This window comes from Elephas maximus, chromosome 4 (assembly GCF_024166365.1).
Source record: "Elephas maximus indicus isolate mEleMax1 chromosome 4, mEleMax1 primary haplotype, whole genome shotgun sequence".
NCBI lineage: Eukaryota > Metazoa > Chordata > Mammalia > Proboscidea > Elephantidae > Elephas > Elephas maximus.
The window spans coordinates 101,881,476-101,906,917 of record NC_064822.1 but is presented as its reverse complement, the minus strand read 5'-3'; the positions used below and the strand labels follow the sequence as shown (position 1 = coordinate 101,906,917).

General features: G+C 40.9%; 2 protein-coding genes across 2 annotated transcripts in view; one reads left to right on the top strand and one right to left on the bottom strand.

Annotated features, from left to right (window-relative positions):
• Nucleotides 1–19,683, bottom strand: part of LOC126076297 (uncharacterized) — a 113,591-nt gene extending 93,908 nt beyond the window's left edge. The window contains exons 1-2 of the mRNA XM_049884853.1: nt 19,628–19,683; nt 18,967–19,196 (exon numbers count right to left, since the gene is read on the bottom strand). Coding sequence (XP_049740810.1) covers nt 18,967–19,196; nt 19,628–19,683 — 286 coding nt within the window. The remainder of the gene's footprint in view (nt 1–18,966; nt 19,197–19,627) is intronic.
• On the top strand, nt 19,150–22,001 carry AMIGO2 (adhesion molecule with Ig like domain 2). Its single transcript, XM_049882915.1, has 2 exons — nt 19,150–19,229; nt 19,622–22,001. The coding sequence occupies exon 2, from the start codon at nt 19,685–19,687 to the stop codon at nt 21,248–21,250; it is 1,566 nt and encodes a 521-aa protein (XP_049738872.1). The 5' UTR covers nt 19,150–19,229; nt 19,622–19,684; the 3' UTR covers nt 21,251–22,001.
• The last annotated feature ends 3,441 nt before the right edge of the window (nt 22,002–25,442 follow it).

The window sequence follows — 25,442 nt, the reverse complement described above, 5'->3', positions numbered from 1 at the left end:
AGGGAGCCACATAATTAGCGCAGACGTAATTGTGGTGAGACACCTCTCCAGCTCCATTTATTTTGTACATCGACCTCGCTTCAGTTCCATTAGGTTCAACAAACATTTGTTAAACATCTGTGCTGTGTCAGACCACATCTAAGGCACATGGGCAATAAGGATGAATAACACACCATCTGGGCCCAATGTAATACTCTTTTATGGCCTTATACTTTCCAAAGCATTTTTCACAGGTTTCATCCCAGACAATCTTGTGAAATCAAACAGTGCATATACTGCCATATATATGTGTGTGTATGTATATATACATATATATATATATTTTTTAAACAAGTAGGGAAGCCAAGAATTTGAAAGGCTGAGACACTTACCTAAGATCACACACACAGTTAAGAAATGGAAGTTCAGGGATTTGATTCTTTATGCAATGATCCGTCTTACCATATCCCCTCTTTTTAAAAACATGTTACCATTTCGCATCTAATTAGAAGGTGTTTCAGACCCTGGTATGTGCCAGGAGAGAGACACTATCTTCCTTGCCTATAATTCTTCATTGTTAATACCGTGGATAAGATAAGCCACAGGAATCACAGGGCTGTTACTTAATTTTAAGAGATAACTTTCATGCCGAACGATTTAATGGTTTCCCCAGATTATGTTTTGTTTTTATACAATTCGCTTTGTTTAGTTGCATACATGGTCAAAAAAAAAAAAAAGAGTAAGATCGAAAATTCTCCACGTATCAGAATTTTTGAACGTCCAAAGTATGTATTTTCTATAGCAAATATTTTGGTTCTTGGTTATACCCAATTTGGAATTGAATTATATACTGCCTTTTATCCTATAATTATTTCTAATAACACTACAAATTCCTAGAGGAGAGCAACCATATCACGGCTCTGGGAGTATGGCCAGGACTAACAATATTTACTAAATGGAATTTAAATTGTGGCTGACCTTGCTACTACTCCCTAAAGGAATCATTAGAGCTAGTGGTTAAGCATGATACTAGAGTCAGATGGACTAGGGGGAGAGAGCTGCTTCTTCCCCTAACCTTGGACAAGTTATATAAACTAATCCCCACAGTCCTCATCTATAAAATGGAGATGATAATACGTATTTTTACACAAATAACGTATGCCTGCTGCATTTGTTTGCTGGCTGAGGCATCCCCCCAAGAGGCACCCTCACAAGCACTGCCATGCCAATCCTCTTCCACATGCTTTTGTAAAAAAAAATTTTTAAATTAGCATATTGCACTTACAGAAATGCCTGGGGTAGGGATTGCAGCTGGCAAACAAACACAGAAGGTACACGTTATTTGCATAAAAATATGGTAGTTAGGACCTTTGTAAGAATTAAATGAGAACCTTGGAATGTAGTAAAAATGGAATAAATTTAGGTCTTATTATCAAGCCCACTTTCTTGGATCTTTCCCGGAGGGTTTCTGCTTTCCCCTACATTGACTCCATGTTTCTTCTCACCATCGCAAACTGAAAGTTCGGCGTTGCAGAGCAAATTACCCACGGAGCATTCACCACAGAGGACCTTCTATTTGCTGGAATTAATTGAATAAATACCTGCAGTGGTGCTGGACGTATAATGGAGAGAGTTATTCTTTTCTCTCCTGATTTTATTTTGCATTAATGTTGGCTGGCAAATAATGGTTGCTTCATATTTTTTTTTTCATATTAGATACTATATTGAATAAACAGATATCACTTTTACAAAGCTATGATAAATTAATTACTGCTAATTGTATTTTTTTTGTTGTTGCTGTTCTTTTTTATTGTAAAAGTATTGTATTTCTTTAAAGGGCATAAAACAGGTGTCTGAATGCTTCATAGAGATCTCTTAACTGAGTTTGTTAAATATTATTCATATTTATCAGCAGAGATAAAATTAGCCCCAGTTTTGAGGAACACAGTAGCATTTAGGAATTCAATTAGATGGTCCCTTCAGGCTAATAAAGGATACAATGAAAATTAGACCACCTATCATTTATGACCAAAATGTTGAGAGGTAGCCATAATGCTAGGTACATGGTTTTAAAACACTGAATTTTATAAAGCAAATTTTCATTTGCTTATTTCATGCATAAGGCTGAATATTTCAGTATATTAAAAAAAAAAGATCTGCTTGTTTCTCTCATTTCATAATTATGATGAAGAGAAAATCAGCCTTATGCAATCTCCTAAGGTTCTTCACTTCCATGGATTTATTCTTTGAGCCAAAAAACCCAGTGCCGTCGAGTTGATTCCAACTCATAGTGACCCTATAGGACAGAGTAGAATTGCCCCATAAAGTTCCAAGGAGCACCTGGTGGATTCGAACTGCTGACCCTTTGGTTAGCAGCCATAGCACTAAACCACTACGCCACCAGGGCTTCCATTCTTTCAGCAGAAATGTAATTTACCAGTGTGATTTTGAATGGCCTTCTCAACTTTTTTTGTTATATTTTTCTTTATCTTCCAAATTTTCTACAATAAACACAGAGTTCTTTTAGAATGAGGAAAAAAGGTTTTTAGTTATTTTTATTTTTGTTTTTCATTGGAAAATCATAGGTGGTGTTGGGCAGAGGATGACGCCACCATTAGAAAGCCTGGCCTAGGCGTGTGCTATGGGAGAGATAGATTCAACTGTAGGTGTGGGATTGGTCCTGCCCAAGGATGTTGTAGCTCCAAACTGGGAATGTGAACAATTGACCAGCAACAAATAGATGAGTTCCTATTATGTGCATTATTCTAGTCAGGTTTGTGTGGTTATATATTGCATAATTTTTGAAGCACTTACTGATGAAAGTGAAAGACTATACCTTCAATATGCGTTATGAATTGAATTATGTCCCCCAGAATATATGTTGTAAATCCTAACCATTTGGGAATCGGTTGTCTTTGTTATGTTAATGAGGCAAGATTAGTGTAGGATAAATCTTGAGTTAATATCTTTTGAGATATAAAAGAGATTAAACAAGCAAGTAAAGAAGAGATGGGCTAAGAGAGATGCCAAGACACATGAAGATCTCCAAAGAACCAGGAAGCAGAAGTTGAAGAGGTAAGGCACCTTCCTTTAGAGCCAACAAAGACAGAGACCCTTCCCCTAGAGCCAGTACTTTGAATTCAGACTTTTAGCCTCCTAAATTGTGAGGAAATAAATTTGTGTTTGTTAAAGCCATCCACTTGTGGTATTTCTGTTGTACGGCTCTAGATAACTAAGACAGTATGGATTACACGTGAATGAGAGGAAAACAAAAATCCTTACAATTGGACTGATAAACAACATCATGACAAATAGAGATGAAATTGTAGTTGTCAATGATTTCATTCTACTTGGAGTAACAATCGATGCTCATGGAAGCAGTAGTCACAAAATCAAATGACCTATTACATTGAGTAAATCTGCTGCAAAAGACTTCTTTAACGTTTAAAAAAACAAAGATGTCACTTGATGACTAAGGTGCACCATGTCTTTTCAATCACCTCATGTAAATGAGAAAGCTAGACAATGAAAGAGGAAGACAGAAGAATTGATGTATTAGAACTGTGGTGTTGGCAAAGAATCTTGAATTTACCATGGACTGCCAGAACCAAAACTGACTGCCACCGAGTCAATTCCAACTCAAAGAGACCCTATAGGACAGAGTAGAACTGCCCCGTAGGGTTTCCAAGGAGCAGCTAGTGGATTCCAACTGCTGTCCTTTTGGTTGTTCTTTGGTTTGCTGTCCTGAGTTCTTTAACCACTGTGCCACCAGGACTGCCAGAAGAAGAAACAAATCAGTCCTAAAAGAAGTACAGCCAGAATGCTCCTTAGAATTGAGGATAGTGGGACTTTGGCTCATTTACATTGGACAGGTCATCAGGAAAGTCCAACTGCTAGAAAAGGACATCGTGTTTGGTAATGTAGAGGGTTAGTGAAAACAAGGGAATCTTTCAGTGAGATGGACTGACACAAGAGCCAAAACAATGAAGTCAAACACAGCAACAATCATGAAGATGGCACAGAACCACGCAACGTTTTGTTCTCTTATATGTAAGGTCTTCATGAGCTGGAGCCAACTCACTGGCAACTAACAGCAACATAATTTTCAAATTAAAGAATTGTCCCTGGCACATAGTAAGTGTTCAGTAAATATTTGCAAAATAAACGACTATAGTGTTAAAGCAAGACAGCAACTATACCTCAAACAGGGGAGCTTAGAGTCACTTCCTGCCAGAGAGGGTTTTGCTTCCAGAAACTATAGTAGTTAAATATTAAGAAGGAAATCACAATTAAGCAGAAACATTGATCCACATGACTTAGTTGTAGGTAACCGTAAACCATTTTAAGTTTTCATTGTATTTTTTCTTATCACAAAAACATAGTAAAAAAACAGAAAAGGAGAGAGAGGTCATTTTTAAAAATCACGTTAGGACGCAGGTATATACTCTTTTACATGATCTATGCAATTTTACAAAAATTGGAACTGTACTGTTTTGTAACTTTTCACTTTATAGATCTATGTCACTAAATGTCCTTCGGCCACACTTTTTAAAATGACAATAGATGGATGTACACTAATTTATTTACCCACATCCCTATTGCACATTGTGCTAATTTTTTTCTTTTAAAAATGATTCTGCAATGAACATGTGATACCCAGTTATAATTGGTTCTTAATAGATTAAAGCTACATTGCAACTATATAGAATTTGCTTAAAGTTACTTTTTGTGAAGAAGTAATAGAACTGACATCACTCATTGGGGAGAGAAGAAGGGACTTGGCTTCTGCTCAGTGCAGGGCTAACAGGCCCAGAGGAAAGAACTGAACCCGAACCCACTCTGATTTGTTAGCACCTGCCTTCTAACAATAAGCTGAGTCATTGGGGCCTGGGCAACAGTAGGCACACTGTAATCAGAAAATCAAGATAAATTTTTTAAGTTAAAAGGAACTTGAAAAATCATCTATTAACCTATCCTCAATTTACTTTTGGGATTTATGGAGCAGTTAAAGGATTTTTGCCCAAGACCAGAACTTAGATCTACACACCTAGTAATACTGCTAGATTTTTGTAATCAGAAATAAATAATAATAATAATAAAACCAAACCTGTTATTTTCGAGTTGATTCCAACACATAGCAAGCAGCTGGTGGATTCAAACTGCCAACTTTTTGGTTAGCAGCTGAGCCCTCAAACCACAGTGCTACCAGGGCTCCTCTGTAAACATATAGTGAGTTAGTACATTTATAGTTGAAGACTGTGGGTAAATGGAACTTTTCAAGTACAGTTTAACCAACTATGCAGGACTTTCAAAGGGATGATTCCAACCAGTTCTGCAACCCTTAAACAAAAACCCATCCAAATCTTGAAAATGTTTTTCTAATTGAAAGAAGACGGACACCAAAGGCCACATATTGTATGATTCCATTTGTATGAAATGTCCAGAATAGGCAAATGCATTGAAACAAAAAGTAGATTAGTGGATGCCAGGGACTGGGGAGGAAGGGAAAAGGGGAGTGACTGCTTAATGGGTATGAGGTTTCTTTTCGGGGTGATGAAAATATCCTGGAATCAGTGGTGATGGTTGGAAAACATTGTGAATTCACAAAAAATGATTTAATTGTATACTCTAAAATGGTTAAAATGGGGAATTTTATGTTACGTGAATTTTATCTCAATTAAAAAAAAAAATTAAACTCCATCCAGCCTGTGTTAAGGAAGTGAGAAGATCAGAGGATCAGACGGGAGAGCGGAGGGTCACCTAAGCCCCATTATGGGCTCTCCCTGGGGAGAGGATGTTGGCAACCCTCTACACACACTCCAGTATTCTAGCTAAAGGGAGCTTCCCAAGAACCAAGGTCAAGTTAGCACATACCTCCTCGAGTTTGGAGGGCATGACATCGGAGCCTGAGTCTCCCCTGGAAACATGTCTCTATATGGTGAGAGACATAGTATTAGATGAGAGATTCTTCTATGAATCTTGGGCAATTTACATAAACCAACTGGAGCAGACCCAGAGAACAGGCTGGAAGAGCAGAGTGTATTTACAGAGTTAGCGAACAAAGATACCTGGTTCTGTAAGTCAGAATTGACTTTATGGCACACAGCATATCCTAACAAACAACAACATATTCTATAGGCACATTTATCTTTGTAGACATATGGGCCATTTTAGGTGAGTTTTAGTTGATATGGAGTCATGGTGGCCCAGTGGTTAAGAGCTCAGCTGCCAACCAAAAGGTTGGCAGTTTGAATCCACCAGCCACTCCTTTGAAACCCTACGTGGCAGCTCTACCCTGTCCTATAGGGCTGCTATGAGTCGAAATTGACTCAACAGCAACAGGTTTTGTTTATGCGCAAAGGCTTAGGCAAAGGCTTTACTAGGATACGACAGGCATGGTGCATGCCCTGGGTGCCGCTTGAGGAGGGGCACTAATGAGCAGTTTCTACTGGCCATCCCAATTTCCATTGCCAGCTGTGAGAGATCATTCAGCAATTTAAAACTAACTGCCATAGGCACTATTTTCCACAGACAGGCCCCTGGACTTAAGTCACATTGTAAAAACTCTACCAAAAGTGCTGGTCACCAGGCTGAGGAGCCTTCAAAGAAAGTACCTGTGTGCAGAAAAGTCAGACTCTACAGAGATAGGAACCCCTGCAAGAGCTGTCTCCAAAGAACACACCAAGTGCCCCAGATTTAAAAAGAGGCAACATTGTATACGTGCCTGTAACCCAAATTATACCTGATTGCAAGGTTCATGTTAGAATCAAATAAAATAAAGACTATGAAAGCCCTTCATTGACTATAATAGTGCTTTTGAAGTACTCGGGATCCCTGAGTGGTGCAGTTTGTGCTGGACCCTGGTGGTACAATGGTTAAGTGCTTAGCTGCTAACCTAAAGGTTGGAGGTTTGAACCTACCAGCAGCTCTAAGGAAGACAAGACCTGGCAATTTGCTCCCGTAAAGATTACAGCCTAGGAAACCCTATGAGACAGTTCTACTCTGTCCTATAGGGGTGCCAGGAGTTGGAATCAACTCGATAGCACACAAAAACAACAACTAATGTAAAGGCTGGTGGTTCGAACCCACCCAGTGACATCACAGAAGAAAGGCCTGGAGGTTTGCTTCTGGAAAGATTGCAGCCAAGGAAACCCAATGAAGCAGTTCTATTCTGTACCATACAGGGTCTACATGAGTCAGAATTGATTCAGTGGCAACAGGTTTTATTAAAGTAATAATAATAGTAAGAATTATCAAACTAATGCTGTAACAACTTCTTGACTCATATCTCTAATCCTTTACAGCTTGATTACAACCTGAGAAATTTTGGAAATCACAGGGCTAGAAGAAGCCCTGAGATTTCATCTACTCAAATCCCTGCCTCCAGGTAGGGGTCACTTACAAAGCCAGGCAGACTACCACATTACCACACACACCCAAGCACATTAGATTCAAAATTATTTCAAGTTTCAAGCCACTTTTTACTACCCACTGGAGTCATTATTGAATGGTCAAAAATACCAATAGATTATGCCATGTGGAAAAGGCCAGAGGAGTATCTATTTGTCCTATTTTAACCCCCTGAGAAGGCAATTCAACCATCTGTCTTGGCAACCCATCCCACACTGGGACGACTCTGTCAGAAATGTCTCTCTTCTTCTTAATCCAAATACTTCAAATTGAACCTCAAGCTAATTTCTTCCCATTCCATTTTCAAATAATTGGGAACATAGTTGTTTACCATCTGAGTTACAAGATTATGTAATGTATGTTTGTGGGAACAGTAAATGAAATAATGCATGGAAGACACAGAAGTCAGTGCTTGGCACGTAATACTGGCTTTATATATATATATATATTTTACCATTGTATGTATTAGGACTCTTTTGGTTACAAGTGACATAAAACCAAATAAAACCCGTTGCCATGGAGCCGATTTCGACTCATAACGACCCTATACGTCAGAGTAGAACTGACCCCATAGAGTTTCCAAGGAGCACCTGGTGGATTTCAACTGCTGATCTTTTGGTTAGCAGCTGTAGCACTCAACCATTATGCCACCAGAGTTTCCAAGTGACATAAACACAACTCAAAATAATTTAAGCAAACAAACAAAAACAGCAACAATAAAGAAAACAAATGGGGAATAAGCAGAGAGGCAGAGCCAAGATGGCGGAATAGACAGACGCTTCTGGTGAGCCCTCTTTACAACAAAGACCCGAAAAAACAAGTGAAACTAGTATATTTGTGATACGCTGGGAGCCCAGAGCATCAAAGGCAAGCTTAGACAACGAACTGAGGGGCAGGGAGAGGAAAAAACCGTTCAGAAGTGGAGAGGACTTATAGGACCTCAATCGCGGGGAGCCCTCAGGCACCATTCTGGGAGTAGCGGTGACGGTGGCGGTGGGCTAGTACTAAGCGTTCGGCCGCAGTGTCCTCAGGGAGAAGCAGCCAGCAACACAGCCTACTCACACCTCCAGAACCTGAGGAGAACGGCGCTCTCGGCAAAAGCAAAGTACTTGCGTATATTTTACCACACCCCCCCATCCCCAAGCCGGCTTCAGCAGCTGAATCCCTGGGCCTGAGATAGGCCCTGGGGAGCTCCTAGAGCCATCCTCCTGGCCTTGGGGAAGGAAAAAATTTGCAACTGGGGGGAAAAGATAATCTGCTAGCTCCATTAACTGGGGAGCTCGGGACAGAAGTGGCTCCTGTCCAGGCATAAACTGTCCGTGGACCTTGAGCACCTTTCCCTTATGCATGGACCTGTGTGGGCCTATTCTGGGAGAATAGCCCTTGTTGGCAAACTCCAACCATTTCAGCAGTGTGGTGGAGATGTGGGTGTTTGATGTTTGACATTGCTTTGCCTATTAAACAAGGTCCTCACCTACCCACATCAGGGACCTAAGGACTGGTAGCTCCACTCAGGTCACCCAGCCACCTGCGACAGGGGTCCAAAGATAACTGATACCTCTCAGTCCTTAAAACCAAAAATATTGGGTACCCATGGTCCCTCTGTAGAACCCACCCACCAGCACACTCTAGGGAACAGAGACACGTTTTCCTCAGAGATACGTGGGGGTCATTTTTCAGCCCCCTGCCTTGTTCAGAGTGTGACTCCCTGCTGCAGTCAGATACCAATATATACGCCAATCACCCCTGCCCCTCTAAGACTGTAGGACAGACCCTGTACCACACACTTGATATCAGCTACCTGGAAGCCTGAGCTGAATTCATACAAGAAAACTGAATGGACTCCTAGACTGATATACCTGATAACAGCTCTAGCCACCTGGGGATAGGATACCAGAGCTCCAAAGATGAAAATAATCAAGCTAGCTCACTCAAGCAACCCATAGGGGTATACCAAAACAAAACAAAGCAAGCAGCTACAACACAGTACACAAGCATAAACTAATACAATAATTCATAGATGGCTCGGAGACAACAGTCAATATCAAGTCACATAAAGAAACAGAACATGATCACCTCAACAGGCTCTCAAAACAAAGAATCCAGGGATCTTCTAGATGAAAGTGCATTCCTGGAATTACCAGATGCAGAATACAAAAGTTTAATATACAGAACCCTTCAAGACATCAGGAAGGAAATGAGGCAATACGCAGAACAAGCCAAGGAACACACAGATAAAGCAACTGAAGAAATTAGAAAGATTATTCAGGAACATAATGAAAAGTTTAATAAGCTGGAAAAATCCATAGACAGACAGCAATCAGAAAATTAACAATAAAATTACAGAATTAGACAGCTCAATAGAAAGTCAGAGGAGCAGAACTGAGCAAGTAGAAGCTAGAATTTCTGAACTCGAAGATAAGTCACTTGCCACTAATATATTTGAAGAAAAATCAGGTAAGAGAATTAAAAAAAAATGAATAAACCTTAAGAATCATGTGGGACTCTATCAAGAGAAGTAACCTAAGAGTGATGGCAGTGCCAGAATAGGGAGGGATAACAGAAAATACAGAGAAAATTGTTGAAGATTTATTGGCAGAAAACTTCCCTGATATTGTGAAAGATGAGAAGATATCTATCCAAGATGCTCATAGAACTCCACATAAGGCAGATGTTAAAAGAAAGTCACCAAGACATATTGTAATCAAATGTGCCAAAACCAAAGATAAAGAGAGAAGTTTAAGAGCAGCGAGGGATAAACAAAAAGTCACCTACAAAGGAGAGCCAATAAGAATAAGCTCAGACTACTCAGCAGAAACCATGCAGGCAAGAAGGCAATGCGATGACATACTTAAAAAATTGAAGGAAAAAAATGCGTGCCAAGAATCATATATCCATCAAAACTGTCTCCTAAATATGAAGGTGAAATTAAGACATTTCCAGATAAACACAAGTTTAGGGAACTCGTAAAAACCAAACCAAAACTACAAGAAATACTAAAAGGAGTTCTTTGGTTAGAAAATCAATAATATCAGGTATCAACCCAAGACTAGAACACTGGGCAGAGCAGCCAGAAGTCAACCCAGACGGGGAAATCCAAAAAGACAAAGCAAGATAATAATAAAAAAAGCCCAAAACAGGGTAACAGCAATGTTATTATATAAAAGAAGACAACATTAAAATAATAAAGAGGGACTAAGAAATGTAATCATACACCTTCTATATGGGGAGGAAGATAAGGCGATACAAAGAAATAAAAGTTAGTTTTAAATTTTGGAAAATAGGGGTAAATAATAAGGTAACCACAAAGGAGACAAACTATCCTACTCATCAAAATAAAGTACAAAGGAAAAATACAGACTCAGCAGAAACAAAATCAACAACAACAAATATGAGGAAAGGACAATATATAAAGAAAATCTACTCAGCACATAAAATCAACTGGGAAAAAGAAACTGTCAACGCACACAAAAAGACATCAAAATGATAGCACTAAATTCATACCAATCCATAATGACCTTGAATGTAAATGGACTAAATGCACCAATAAAGAGACAGAGAGTGGCAGAATGGATTCAAAAACAAGATCCGTCTATATGCTGCCTACAAGAGACACACCTTGGACTTAGAGACACGAATACACTAAAACTCAAAGGATGGAAAAAATATATCAAGCAAACAACAATCAAAAAAGAGCAGGAGTGGCAATACTAATTTCTGACAAAACAGACTTTAAAGTTAAATCCATCAGAAAGGATAAGGAAGGACACTATATAATGATTAAAGGGACAATATACCAAGAAGATATAACAATATTAAATATTCATGCACCCAATCACAGGGCTGCAAGATACATAAAACAAACTCTAACAGCATTGAAAAGTGAGATAGACAGCTCCACAATAATAGTAGGAGACATCGACACACCACTTTAGGTGAAGGACAGGACATCCAGAAAGAAGCTCAATAAAGACACAGAAGATCTAGAGGCCACAATCAACGAACTTGACCTCGTAGACATATACAGAACACTCCACCCAACAGCAACCAGCTATACTTTCTTTTCGAGTGCACATGGAACATTCTCTAGACTAGACCATATATTAGGTCATAAAGCAAGCCTTAGCAGAATCCAAAACTTTGAAATATTACAAAGCATTTTCTATGACCATAAGGCTATAAAAGTGGAAATCAATAACAGGAAAAGTAGGGAAAAGAAATCAAACACTTGGAAACTGAACAATACCCTGTTCAAAAAGGACTGGATTATAGAAGATATTAAGGAGGGAATAAAGAAATTCAGAGAATCCAATGAGAATGAAAACACTTCCTAACAGAACCTTTGGGACACAGCAAAAGCGGTGCTCAGAGGCCAATTTATATCAATAAATGCACACATCCAAAAAGAAGACAGGCCCAAAATCAAAGAAGTATCCCTACAACTTGAAAAAATGGAAAGAGACCAAAAGAAGAAACCCACAGGCACCAGAAGAAAACAAATAATAAAAATTAGAGCTGAACTTAATGAAATAAAAAAACAGAAAAAAAATTGAAAGAATTAACAAGACCAAAAGCTGGTGTTTTGAAAAAATCAACAAAATTGATAAACCACTGGCCAAACTGACAAAAGAAAAACAGGACAGGAAGGAAATAACCTGAATAAGAAATGAGAGGGGCGGTATTACAACAGACACAACTGAAATTAAAAGAATCATATCAGGTTACTATGAAAAACTGTATTCAAACAAATTTGAAAACCTAGAAGAAATGGTTGAATTCCTAGAAACACACTACCTACCTAAACTAACACAAACAAAAGTAGAACAACTAAATAGACCCATAATGAAAGAAGAGATTGAAAAGGTAATCAAGAAACTCCCAACAAAAAAAAAGCCCTGGTCCGGATGGCTTCACTGCAGAGTTCTACCAAACTTTCAGAGAAGAGTTAACACCACTACTACTAAAGGTATTTCAGAGCATAGAAAAGGATAGAATACTACCAAACTCATTCTATGAAGCCACCATATCCCTGATACGAAAACCAGGTAAAGACACCACAAGAAAAGAAAATTATAGACCTATATCCCTCATGAATGCAGATGCAAAAATCCTCAACAAAATTCTAGCCAACAGAATTCAACAACATATCAAAAAAATAATTCACCATGACCAAGTGGGATTCATATCAGCTATGCAGGGATGGTTCAACATTAGAAAAGCAATTAATGTAATCCACCACAGAAATAAAACAAAAGACAAGAATCACATGATTTTATCAATTGATGCAGAAAAGGCATTTGACGAAGTTCAACACTCATTCATGATAAAAACTCTCAGCAAAATAGTAATAGAAAAAAAATTCCTCAACATAATGCAGGGCATTTATACAAAGCCAACAGCCAACATCACCCTAAATGGAGAGGGCCTGAAAACATTCCCACTGAGATCGGGAACCAGACAAGGATGCCCTTTAGCACCACTCTTATTCAATATTGTGCTGGAAGTCCTAGCCAGAGCAATTAGGCTAGATAAAGAAAAAAGGGCATCCAGATTGGCAAGGAAGAAGTAAAAGTATCTCTATTTACAGATGATATGATCTTATACACAGAAAACCCTGAGGAATCCTCCAGAAAACTACTGAAACTAACAGAAGAGTTCAGCAGAGTATCGGGATACAAGATAAACATACAAAAATCAGTTGGATTCCTCTACACCAACAAAAAGAACATAGAAGAGGAAATCACCAAATCAATGCCATTTATAGTAGCCCCCAAGAAGATAAAATACTTAGGAATAAATCTTACCAGAGATGTAAAAGACTTATACAAAGAAAACTACAGTACACATCTGCAAGTAACCAAGAGACTTGCATAAGTGGAAGAACATACCTTGCTCGTGGATAGGAAGACTTAACATTATAAAAATGTCTATTCTACTAAGAGCAATCTATAGATTTAATGTAATTCCAATCCAAATCCCAAGGACATTCTTTAATGAGACGGAGAAACAAATCACCAACTTCATATGGAAGCGAAAGAGGCCCCGGATAACTAAGGCATTACTGAAAAAGAAGAACAAAGTGGGAGGCCTTACTTTACCTGATTTTAGAACCTATTATACCGCCACAGTAGTCAAAACAGCCTGGTACTGGTACAAGAACAGACAAATAGACCAATGGAACAGAATTGAGAATCCAGACATAAATCCATCCACATATGAGCAGTTGATATTTGACAAGGGCCCCAAAACAGTTAAAAAGGGGAAAAGACAGTCTTCTTAACAAATGGTGCTGGCATAACTGGATATCCATCTGCAAAAAAATGAAACAAGACCCATACCTCACTCCATGCACAAAAACTAACTCAAAATGGATCAAAAACCTAGACATAAAATTTTACACAATAAAGATCATGGAAGAAAAAATAGGGAGAACGTTAGGAGCCCTAATTCATGGCATGAACAGTATACAAAACATTATAAAGAATATAGAAGAAAAACTAGATAACTGGGAGCTCCTAAAAATCAAACACCTATGCTCATCCAAAGACTTCACCAAAAGAGTAAAAAGACTACCTACAGACTGGGAAAAAGTTTTTAGCTATGACATATCTGATCAGCACCTGATCTCTAAAATCTACATGATACTGCAAAAACTCAACTGCAAAAAGACAAGTAACCCAACTAAAAAATGGGCAAAAGATACGAATAGACACTTCACTAAAGAAGACATTCAGGTAGCTAATAGATATATGAGGAAATGTTCACGATCATTAGCCATTAGAGAAATGCAGATCAAAACTACAATGAGATTTCATCTCACTCCAACAAGGCCGGCATTAACCCAAAAAACACAAAATCATAAATGTTGGAGAGGCTGTGGAGAGATTGGAACACTTCTACACTGCTGGTGGGAATGTCAAATGGTACAACCACTTTGGAAATCAATTTGGTGCTTCCTTGAAAAGCTAGAAATAGAACTACCATAGGATCCAGCAATCCCACTCCTTGGAATATATCCTAGAGAAGTAAGAGCCTTTACACGAACAGATACATGCACACCCATGTTTATTGCAGCACTGTTTACAATAGCAAAAACATGGAAGCAACCAAGGTGCCCATCAACAGATGAATGGATAAATAAATTATGGTATATTCACACAATGGAATACTACACATCAATAAGGAACAGTGAGGCATCTGTGAAACATTTCATAACATGGAGGAACCTGGAAGGCATTATGCTGAGTGAAATTAGTCAGTTGCAAAAGGACAAATATTGTATAAGACCACTAGTATAAGCACTTGAGAAATAGTTTAAATAGAGAAGAAAACATTCTTTTGTGGTTACGAGAGGGGGGAGGGAGGCGGGGTGGGAGAGGGGCATTCACTAATTATATAGTAGATAAGAACTACTTTAGGTGAAGGGAAAGACAGCACACAATACAGGGGAGGTCAGCACAATTGGACTAAACCAAAAGCAAAGAAGTTCCTGAATAAACTGAATGCTTCGAAGGCCAGTGTAGCAGGGGCAGGGGTCTGGGGATCATGGTTTCAGGGGACATCTAAGTCAATTGGCGTAATAAAATCCATTAAGAAAACATTCTGCATCCCACTTTGAAGACTGGTGTCTGGGGTCTTAAATGCTAGCAAGCAACCATCTAAGATGCATCAGTTGGTCTCAACCCAACTGGATCAAAGGAGAATGAAGAACACCAAGAATACAAGGCGATTAGAAGCCCAAGAGACAGAAAGGGCCACATGAACCAGAGACTACATCATCCTGAGGCCAGAAGAACTAGATGGTGTCTGGCTACAACCGATGACTGCCCTGACAGGGAACACAACAGAGAACCCCTGAGGGAGCAGGTGAGCAGTGGGATGCAGACCCCAAATTCTCATAAGACCAGACTTAATGGTCTGAGACTAGAAGGACCCCGGTGGTCATGGTCCCCAGACCTTCTGTTGACCCAGAACAGGAACCATTCCAGAAGCCAACTCTTCAGGCATGGGTTGGACTGGACAATGGGTTGGAGAGTGTTGCTGGTGAGGAGTGAGCTACTTGTATCAGGTGGACACTTGAGACTATGTTGGCACCTCCTGCCTGGAGGGGAGATGAGAGGGTGGAGGGGGTTAGAAGCTGGCGAAATGGACATGAAAAGAGTCAGTGGAGGGAGAGAGCGGGCTGTCTCATTAGGGAGAGAGTAATTGGGAATGTGTAGCAAGGTGTGTATGGGTTTTTGTGTGAGAGACTGACTGGATTTGTAAACTTTCACTTAAGGCACAATAAAAATTATGAAAAAAAAGAAAACAAATGGGGAGTGGAGAATTGTACTGAAAAAGGAAGACAAGGGTACGGTGGCCTTCAGGCACTACTAGATCCAGGGTTCGAATATGTTTGCAGAGCTCTTCTTTCCCTCTCTAACCCTATATTCCAGACAAGCTTTCTGAAATGCAGAGAGCAGGATGTCAACCAGCAATCCCAGACTCAGATGGGGTAAGTCATATCTTACACACAAAGAATAGACTCTCCAGTAATCAGTGCATTCATCAAATACTTATTGAATGCCATCCAAATGTCAGGCAGCGTTCTAGAAGCTGGGAATAGAGTAGTGATCACGACAGATAAAATCTGTGCCCTTGTGGAATTTACCTTCTAGCAGACAGAGAGCATCTGTTAGAAAGTAGAGAAGATGAAGAGATGCTAAAAAGATGCTAGAAACATTGTGCCCCACAAAATAAGATCATATTTTATACCACTATTAAAGTCAACACTTATCTTTCTGTCTCCAAGCTAAGTAAACACACCCCATACTCAGCAAACCCTCTCTACCGAATCCCCAAAATCAGGTCTTCAAATGGATAAGTACGCTTATCTGTGGATTTTGAATGCATTTAGTTTATATATGCTGTGTAAGCTTTCCATAATGTTTCTATGTCTACAGCTATAATAATATAACTCCCTGTTTCCATTTTTTAGTCACTTATTCTTTTTAGACTATTTTTGTATTATATGCAGGTCTTCCTTCTACCTTCATGTTTGTTTGTTTAATGGGATGAAAATTATTCAGGAAATAGTGCAAGCCCTGGCCATTTATTAGTCATTTAAAAAAGTATTCCTTTGAAAAATTTTAATTCCATTTCTCTGTGTTCACCATTCTAATCCTGTAAAAATGAAGGCCCTGGGATGACGTGTTTGAGAACCCCGGGGAAGTGTGGTCTAACATTAGAAAATCTCAGCCTGTGTTCTCCCTTGGGAGCTCACAAGCAGGAAATGTTTCCAAGAAGCATTTCAGGCTATATTCTACACATGATACAATCCAACTTGTCATGAAACTGGAACAAATAAGAATCAAGTTGCTCTCACCTGAAAATATCTTGATTTACTAGAACTATTCCGGATTTATGCCATAAAGTTGTAGTTGGGTGCAGTGAAGTGGATTCCAGCTCACACTGACCCAGAAGCAGATGCCAGGTCTTTCTCCTGTGGGGCTGCTCTTGGGTTCCAAACACCAACCTTTCAGTTAGCAGTTGAACTCTTAACCAGCCGTTGTGTCACCAAACCAAAACCCATTTCAGTGGGGTGGATTCCTACTCAGAGACCCTATAGGATAGAATAGAACTGCCCATAAGGTTTCCAAAACCATAATCTTCACGGAATTCTCCTGTGGAGCTCCCGGTGAGTTCAACTGCCCAACTTTCAGTTAGAAAGGTCAGCAGCCGAGCCCTTCACCGTTGTGCCACAAGACGCCTTATTGTACCACCCCAAAACTAAATCTGTTGCGGTGGAGTCAACACTTTAGGACCCTTTAGGACAGAGGAGAACTGCTCCATAGGGTTTCCAAGGAGTGGCTGGTGAATTCAAACTGCCAACCTTTTGGTTGGCAGCCAAGCTCTTAACCACTGCACCACCAGGGTTCCATAAATTGGGTGGCTAACAATTCGCACAATTCTACTTAAAGAAGACACTGGCCCAAGTAGATCACAGGAACAATGTAGGGACCAACTTTCACTCAACTAAAGGTTGGGCATGTGTGCGTGGTTGTTGTCACAGCTCTTAAGCAATACAAGTTTTGCTCCCTGCCTCCAATTGCTCTCTCAATGTGGTCTGCTTTTCAGTCTCCCTATTCCTTTTGCTTTGGTTAGCATCTCCTGTCAGGGCAGTAATTTATTTCTTTTAATCTAGATATAAAGGCCAAATGGGTCATTTGGCTCAGTCAAATGTCATCGTTAAAAGTGATCTTAGAATTAAACGAAAATGAATTTTTAATTCAAAAGCTCATCAGCTTCGTTTCTGCACGGCCTTGTCCGCTGGGGCTCGCCCCTTGCCATGCCTCCACACCAAAGCACGCCTGAGTCGGGCGCACGCTTGGCCTCTCCCAAGGGACTTCCGAAGAAGCCTCGGCGCAGACGTCCCATCTAGGATCTGTACCAATCCCAAGCGAGGCGCATTTGCAGAAAACGGTCTGGCTCTGGGATTTTGTATGTTTGTTCTTTAAGCTTAATACCTGTATCTTTGCATACCAGCCGGAAGGTCAGCTCCAAGCCTTCCTTCCTGCTCTCCTTCTCGAATTGGGCACCGACCTTGGTGCCGCCTCCTCAGTTAGGAAAGAGAGAGAACTTTCCCAGGGAGGTGCGGGGTGTCCCAGCTGCGCCTTTCCTGTAGCTTCTCTAAAGCAGATACCCGGGTCGCTCAAAAGTAAATGTCCCCGACTTCTCCCCCATCCCATCTCCTCTTCCAAATACGGGCGGAGATAAAAGGCTGCTTCTATCTTTATTTTGCAAATCTTTAAAACAAACTAAAACCTACAGACATAAGACATATTCTCATAGCCGATAAAGTCCCCTTGGCGGTTGCCCCAAAGCAAAGCTGTAAGAGGTCGGGGGACTGAGGGGTCTGGCTGGGAAAAGACACATGACCTGCACAGTTGCGACAAAGTGGGTCACCGGGGGCACGACCCCTCCCTCCAGAGCTGAGTGCTTCCGCCCCCTTGTAAGTCTCCCCCCACCCCGTCCAGGGCTGGACAAAAGGACGCAACTGGCAGAAGTGGATGCGTTCTGACCCCGGGAGAGGAGAACCGAGCTTCTCCTCAGCTCGAGCTCCGGCCTTGGGTGTGGACCCCAGACCCCGCCCGTACCCCCGCTGTCCGGGTGCCAGGAGGAGAGGGAGGAGGCGGCCGGGCAGCGGCGCTGGGGCCTCAGGGTGGGATGGGGTGGCCTCTGGCCGCGGCGCGGATTGGCTGTGCCGCAGCCCCCTCCTCGCGCCGCGCGGCCCCGCCGCGCACCCAGTCGGTGCCCGCGAGCAGCCTCAGAACTGACTCCCGCAGGAGGGCGGGCGCGCAGGGGCGGGACTGACCTCACCGCCCGGCACTCGCCCCGGGGGCCAAGCTCAGGGCAGAGGCGCGCGGAGCTGAAACCCCGACGGCGGCGCGGGGCAAACCCCCAGTCCTGCAGCCTCCGGAGCGCGGAGAGGAGGGGCCGGTCCCGACCCACTCCCCGCGCCCCCGCCCCTCGAGCCCGGCTCTGGGAGCGGGGCGCCCCCCGCGCGGGCGCTCGCCGGCCGGAGTGCCGAGGCGGTACCTTCAGCCGTGCTCTGGAAAGAGCCCGGGAGAGCCAACCGGAGCCGGCGGAGAGGTTTCCTGAGCTCGGGGTTGCTGCCGCCGCCGCCGCTAACGCCGCGGCTGCTTGAAACTCCGCAAAGTTGAGAGCCAGCGAGAGGCTGCCGCCAGCTGGGTGCAATAGGGAAAGGAACCCGGAGGATGCAAGAGTGACAGACACACAGACCTTTAGAATACACCACCGTCGGCGGCCTATCCCCGGAGCCCGTGAGGCTTCCCAGCTCAGTGAGTTGTTTTCTGGACGGGTGGCTTGCTCAGTATTTCCGTTTGTTTATAGGATAAAAAAAAAAAAAAAAATACGTTTGTGTATTTTTGTGTCTGTTGGAGGAGGGAGTTTAAAAACAACGCTGAATGCAACTTAAAAAAAAAAATTGAGGTTCTGATTGTGAAACAGTTGTATTGATAGAATGTGGCTGTAAATATCTGTAAGCAGGAGTAACCCAGGAAAAATTATTTTTAACATAAAAAAAGCAAAATATTGCTCCCCAGTGTGAGATAAAACCTCCATTTCACAAGTTATTAGCAGGTAGGCTAAGCAAGTTATGACTCTTAAGGGTTAACTAGTGTTAGTTAACTTCTGCTCTTTTCCCCCCTCTTAAATATTGATTGTTTACCAGGCTCACTGGTGGGAGGCTGAGCTGGTGGAAAGAGCGTCCGGAGGAGACTCAGAGGTAACCATAATGTCTTTACGTTTACACACACTGCCCACCCAGCTTGGAGTTGTCAGACCGAGCGGCAGGGAACTGCTGTGTTTGTTGGTTATCACGGCGACTGTGAGCGGTGGCGCCTCGGGGATGTGCCCTACCGCTTGCATCTGTGCCACAGACATTGTGAGCTGCACCAACAAAAACCTGTCCAAGGTGCCTGGAAACCTTTTCAGACTGATTAAGAGACTGGACCTGAGTTATAACAGAATTGGGCTTCTGGATTCTGAGTGGATTCCAGTATCTTTTGTAAAATTGAATACCCTAATTATTCGTCATAACAACATCACCAGCATTTCCACAGGCAGTTTTTCCACCACTCCAAATTTGAAGTGTCTTGATTTATCATCCAATAAGCTGAAGACCTTGAAAAGTGCAGTGTTCCAAGAGTTGAAGGTTCTGGAAGTGCTCCTGCTTTACAACAACCACATTTCGTATCTTGATCCTTCTGCGTTCGGAGGGCTCTCCCATTTGCAAAAACTCTACTTAAGTAGAAACTTTCTCACGCAGTTTCCCATGGATTTGTATGTTGGAAGATTCAAACTGGCAGAACTGATGTTTTTAGATGTTTCTTATAACCGGATCCCTTCTATGCCAATGCACCATATGAATTTAGTGCCAGGAAAACAGCTGAGAGGCATCTACCTTCATGGAAACCCATTTATCTGTGACTGTTCCCTCTACTCATTGCTGATCTTTTGGTATCGTAGGCACTTTAGCTCAGTGATGGATTTTAAGAATGATTATACCTGCCGTCTGGGGCCTGACTCTAGGCCATCTCATCAGGTGCTTCTGCTGCAAGACAGCTTTATGAATTGCTCTGACAGCATCATCAATGGTTCCTTTCGTGCCCTTGGCTTTATTCATGAGGCTCAGGTCGGGGAAAGGTTGATTGTCCACTGTGACAGCAAGACTGGTAGTGCAAATACTGATTTCGTTTGGGTGGGTCCAGATAACAGACTGCTGGAGCCCGATAAAGAGATGGAAAACTTTCATGTGTTTCACAATGGAAGTCTAGTTATAGAAAGTCCTCGATTTGAGGACGCTGGAGTCTATTCTTGTATTGCAGTGAATAGGCAACGACTGTTAAATGAAACTGTGGATATCACCATCAATGTGAACAATTTCACTGTAAACAGATCCCATGCTCATGAGGCATTTAACACGGCTTTCACCACTCTAGCTGCCTGTGTGGCCAGTATCGTTTTGGTACTTTTGTACCTGTATCTGACACCGTGTCCCTGCAAGTGTAAAACCAAGAGACAGAAAAATATGCTAAACCAAAGCAATGTCCATTCATCTACTCTAAACCCTGATCCTGCTAGTGATGCCCCAGCTGACGAACGGAAGGCAGGTGCCGGGAAAAGAGTGGTGTTTTTGGAACCCCTGAAGGATACGGCATCAGGGCAGAATGGGAAAGTCCGGCTCTTTCCCAGCGAGACAGTGATAGCTGAGGGCATCTTAAAGTCCACAAGAGTGAAATCCGACTCAGATTCCGTCAACTCTGTGTTTTCAGACACACCCTTTGTGGCGTCCACTTAGTTTTGTGCCTGTATTTGTGTGCTGTGGTAATTCACTCTCTCCATATTTAACTTTGTGTGTAGTCTGGAAAATAAACAACAGGACAGAAATTGTGTTTGGTTTTTTTAAAGATACAACCAAATGGTCTCTTTTTAAGTGGTTGACAGGAAATGTGGTAAGGCATTTTGGTTCCTCAGTGTGCCAGAGAAAGTAGGATTGTTTTTCAGAGCTTATGTTCAAAATATCCTTTAGGACCACTAATAATTTCCCAGCTGGCCCAGACATGATATGGCTAACATGGTTCCGTTCAGGGGAAAAGGAAAAACAAAACAAAAACCTTCATTGATTAATGTTCTCAGAAAATAGACTTTGTTAACTTATCAGGAGCAAAGTGAGTTATTTTAAAGAAAAGCATTAATGTTCTTTTTTTTTTAAAGAGGTCTAGAAGAAAGAATAAAACAGCAATTATTTGTAAAGCACAAAGTAAAGTTAGTCTTGAGGATTATTCAGCTAGTTTCATCATTTCAGACCAGAGTGAAGAAGCTACACTGATAAAACTTACTGGGTAATGCCACATCCTTCATGGTGTTAGATAAATAGTGCAATAAAGATACATTTATTTGATTGTCTTCTTTTCATTCTGTACTTTTCCCATCCTTGTACAAAATATCTCATTGAAAGTTTAAAGTCATTATTTGTTGCCATAAATATGTAGGTGTCAATACCAAAATGTCTGAGTAACTTCTTAAACCATCGTTCTAGCAAAGTAATATTTGTTCACGTGCTTATGTGTATGCAAATCTTAAAATTATATGAACTATTAAATGGACTCCTGTATTGTGCTTTAGACATTTTGAATTAGTGTAAATGTATGTATTCTGTGACTTGATGTTCTGTTTTATTTGGTTATTTAAAAATATAACTCTAAGATGTTTTATGAGCTCAAGCTGTGCTATTTTGTGTAGAGAACCATCTATAGCAAATCGCTCTCCAAAGTTCTTGGACTGACAGTATAAAGTTTAATTTTTAAAGGGAGGGGAAGGCTCCAGAGTGTTCTAGATCTATTTATATCTTCTATGTCACATTTTACACTGTTCTCATTGTTCACTTCAGCCAGGTTTGGAAGACTCAAACTATGGTTTTGCAGCCTAGGAGACATTACAGCCCCCAACTCTGTCATGAGGTAATTGTTCCCTCTATGGACGTAGGTTTTCTCAGCTGCAAAATGAGAGTATCAGACCAGATGGTTATTTAAGTTTCCTTCTCACTGTGGAATTGATGGTTTTCTGGTGGCACCTCCATCATGGGTTTATGCTGGCCTTCTGAAACTGTACCTCACACTGATGCAGTGCAGGAAGGTGGTCAGGATAGACTAGAATAGCATTGTATAGCTGGAAGGAATCTTCTGGATCATCAAGCTTCTACTCTTTCTAGGTGCAAAGAGGGGTGTGAGTTGTCCAAGGTCACACAGTGAATTAGTGACAAGGATAAAGGAGAGTTGAAACTCAGCATTCTTCCTGGTGAAGATAAGAGGCTCAAAAGAATGTTTACTTTGACCCAGAGAGGGCATGGAGAAAGAGCCAAAGAATGAGGCAAAAGAGAAGCCGAGATGCATTGTCATTGGGGCTAAGAGAGAAGAGGATTTTTTAAAACTGTGAGTGGGCAGCAGTGACAAGTGCTGCAGAGACATAGATGAGGATGGAAGAACACCACTGGCTTTGGCAAAAGAGGTTTCGGAAGAATGGGGTCAGCAATAACAATAGTAGAAAAAACCAAACCCAGTGCCGTCAAGTCGATTCTAACTCACAGCGACCCTATAGGACAGAGTAGAACTGCCCCATAGAGTTTCCAAGGAGCACCTGGTGGATTCGAACTGCCGACCCTTTGGTAAGCAGCCATAGCACTTAACCACTACACCACAATAGTAGACACAGTGAAAATTCACTAAGTGCCAGGCTGGTCAGCAAGGGGTTAAAGAGTAAGTGATGGTGGAGGAAGGGTACCCATAGGGAATAGGATGCAGAACCTCTCTACAGAAGCCTTGAAAATTCCTTATTGCGTGGTGTTAAAAAATTACTGGCCCCGTCTCTCAAACACAGACTTTATTGCCCTTTATATAAGACCTCTTAGACCTGGAGATGTTATAAGCAATCCTGTTCTTCTATTTGCTGCCATTCAAATAATTAGGAAAAATTTTGTAACTTTGTTGACCTTTGAAATCATCATGCTCTCGCTTCCTTTCTGGAGAAGCTCAGACTCAGAGATGCTGTGACTTGCTCAAGGTCACATAGCTAGTTAGGATGGACACAAGGAAAAACGAACTGCTAAAACTCTCCAACAATGGGAAGGGCTGCCTCGAAGGAAGTTGCAGAGAGGATCTCTGAGCCTTTTCTGGATTGGATCTCTATGGCCTTTCCATCCCTAAAACTCTTGGTTCCAGAAAATATATGTTACAAAATACGGACAGTACCAGGAATGGGTAGTATGTAGAATCCAATCCTGGTTGATCCTAATACATTTTATTAAAGGACAGGATGAGCTGAGATCAAAGCTAAAATATTATAATCCAAACAAAACTAAACGATGCTGAATACTGAAAATTAAAGCTGTGTTTTAAGCAAAAGTAAGAAGGCATGGTGATAAAAAAGCATGGAACTAAATGTTATGTGGAATTTTAAGTTCTTAGGTCTATCATTTTATTAGTAGGAGTCTAGTCACATGTAATTTAAATATAGGAACAAAACTGCTCTGTGCTTTGAAAATTCGTTGCACTTAAAACTTTTATATAATTGTCCTTCCAAGTAATAATCTAGATCTCTGTGAGTAAAGCTACTAAGTATTAACTTACTCTGAGATAAGTATTTTATCACACAGTTGTGAGAGAAGCGGAGAATCATTGGAGCAATTAACCAAAAATCATAGAGATAAAAATCTTTCCTGGATTAGAATATTTTTTGCCTGTGACAAAGATACCAGGTCCACTATTTCCTGTATGTTTATGATAATCTATTCTGTAGTTAATTGTGAGTTAAATGTCTTAAGATATGTCATCTGAAAAGAATGGCCTAGAACAATTTCTTACTTTGGTCAGTTTCTGCATTAATCCTCACTGTTTGACCTAGGGAGTTTTAAATGTACTCATTCTTAGCTTTAAATGCTTGCATTATCTGCACAGAAAAAAAATTTTTTTTTTTTTTTTCTAAATAAGCAATTGTTTCTGAGATGTTGATCAGAAGGGATGTCTTGGTAAAACTCAGGGGTTTAGGCATAGAGAGGCAGGGAGACACACTGTCAGTATAAATTCTGGAAAGACATTGGACAAGCCTGCAACGTCATCAGCTTTTCCTCTGGCCTGAGTGCTGCCAGATTATTGTTACCTTCCAGTGTCATCTGGTTTACCAAGTCACCTGGTCCAAAACCAGGCTCATCAATAGAATCATAGGGGAGAGGTAAACAAAAAAGGGTTCCCAGCACCTATCTCCCCCCCACCCTGCCCTAACCATAGATTCTGATTCAGGAGGTTTGGTGTAAGGCCTGCCAATCCGTATTTTTTAAAAAATTCAGCAGGTAATTCTGATTCTGCCTTTTTTGATAAAAACATGCTGAAATGGGACCTTATCAAATTTTGTGTCAGAATACATTATTCTTATTTGCTAAGGGATTTATTGATAAAAAGCAGAATCTGAGTCCTCTCTTAAAAAAAAAAATTCTAATATAGTGCAAACCCAAAGGAGTTTGGTTTTCTGAAACTAAATGAACCTTATGAGTAAATTGTTGGCTATAATTTATACTTTCCAAATTATGAAATGTGGGGTAATTACTTTGAGACGACTAAGTCCCTGATTCCTTCATTTTTAAAAATGACTTATTTTTAGTTTGCAAGCAGCTACAACAGATCCGGTTTCCAATAGTGAGCCTGGGGCTTTCACATTTGATTAGATCATAGTAACGGGAGGACATGTTCAAAGCATGTTAGATTTCATCCACAGAGAACCAACCTCTTGTGTTTTTCTAATATAGTAGAATTTTTTTTTTTTTAAAGAGAGCGTTAAGATTTCTTTTCACAGTTCTTTCATCTCTCCTTTTCTAAGAATGAGCCCTCAACCCCATGTGTTTTGATGATTACAGTGTGAAAGTGTGGAAAGATCATGATTAGGTTGCCCTTGCGGGTGTTACTGCATACCAAAAAACCAAACCCAACCCAGTGCCGTCG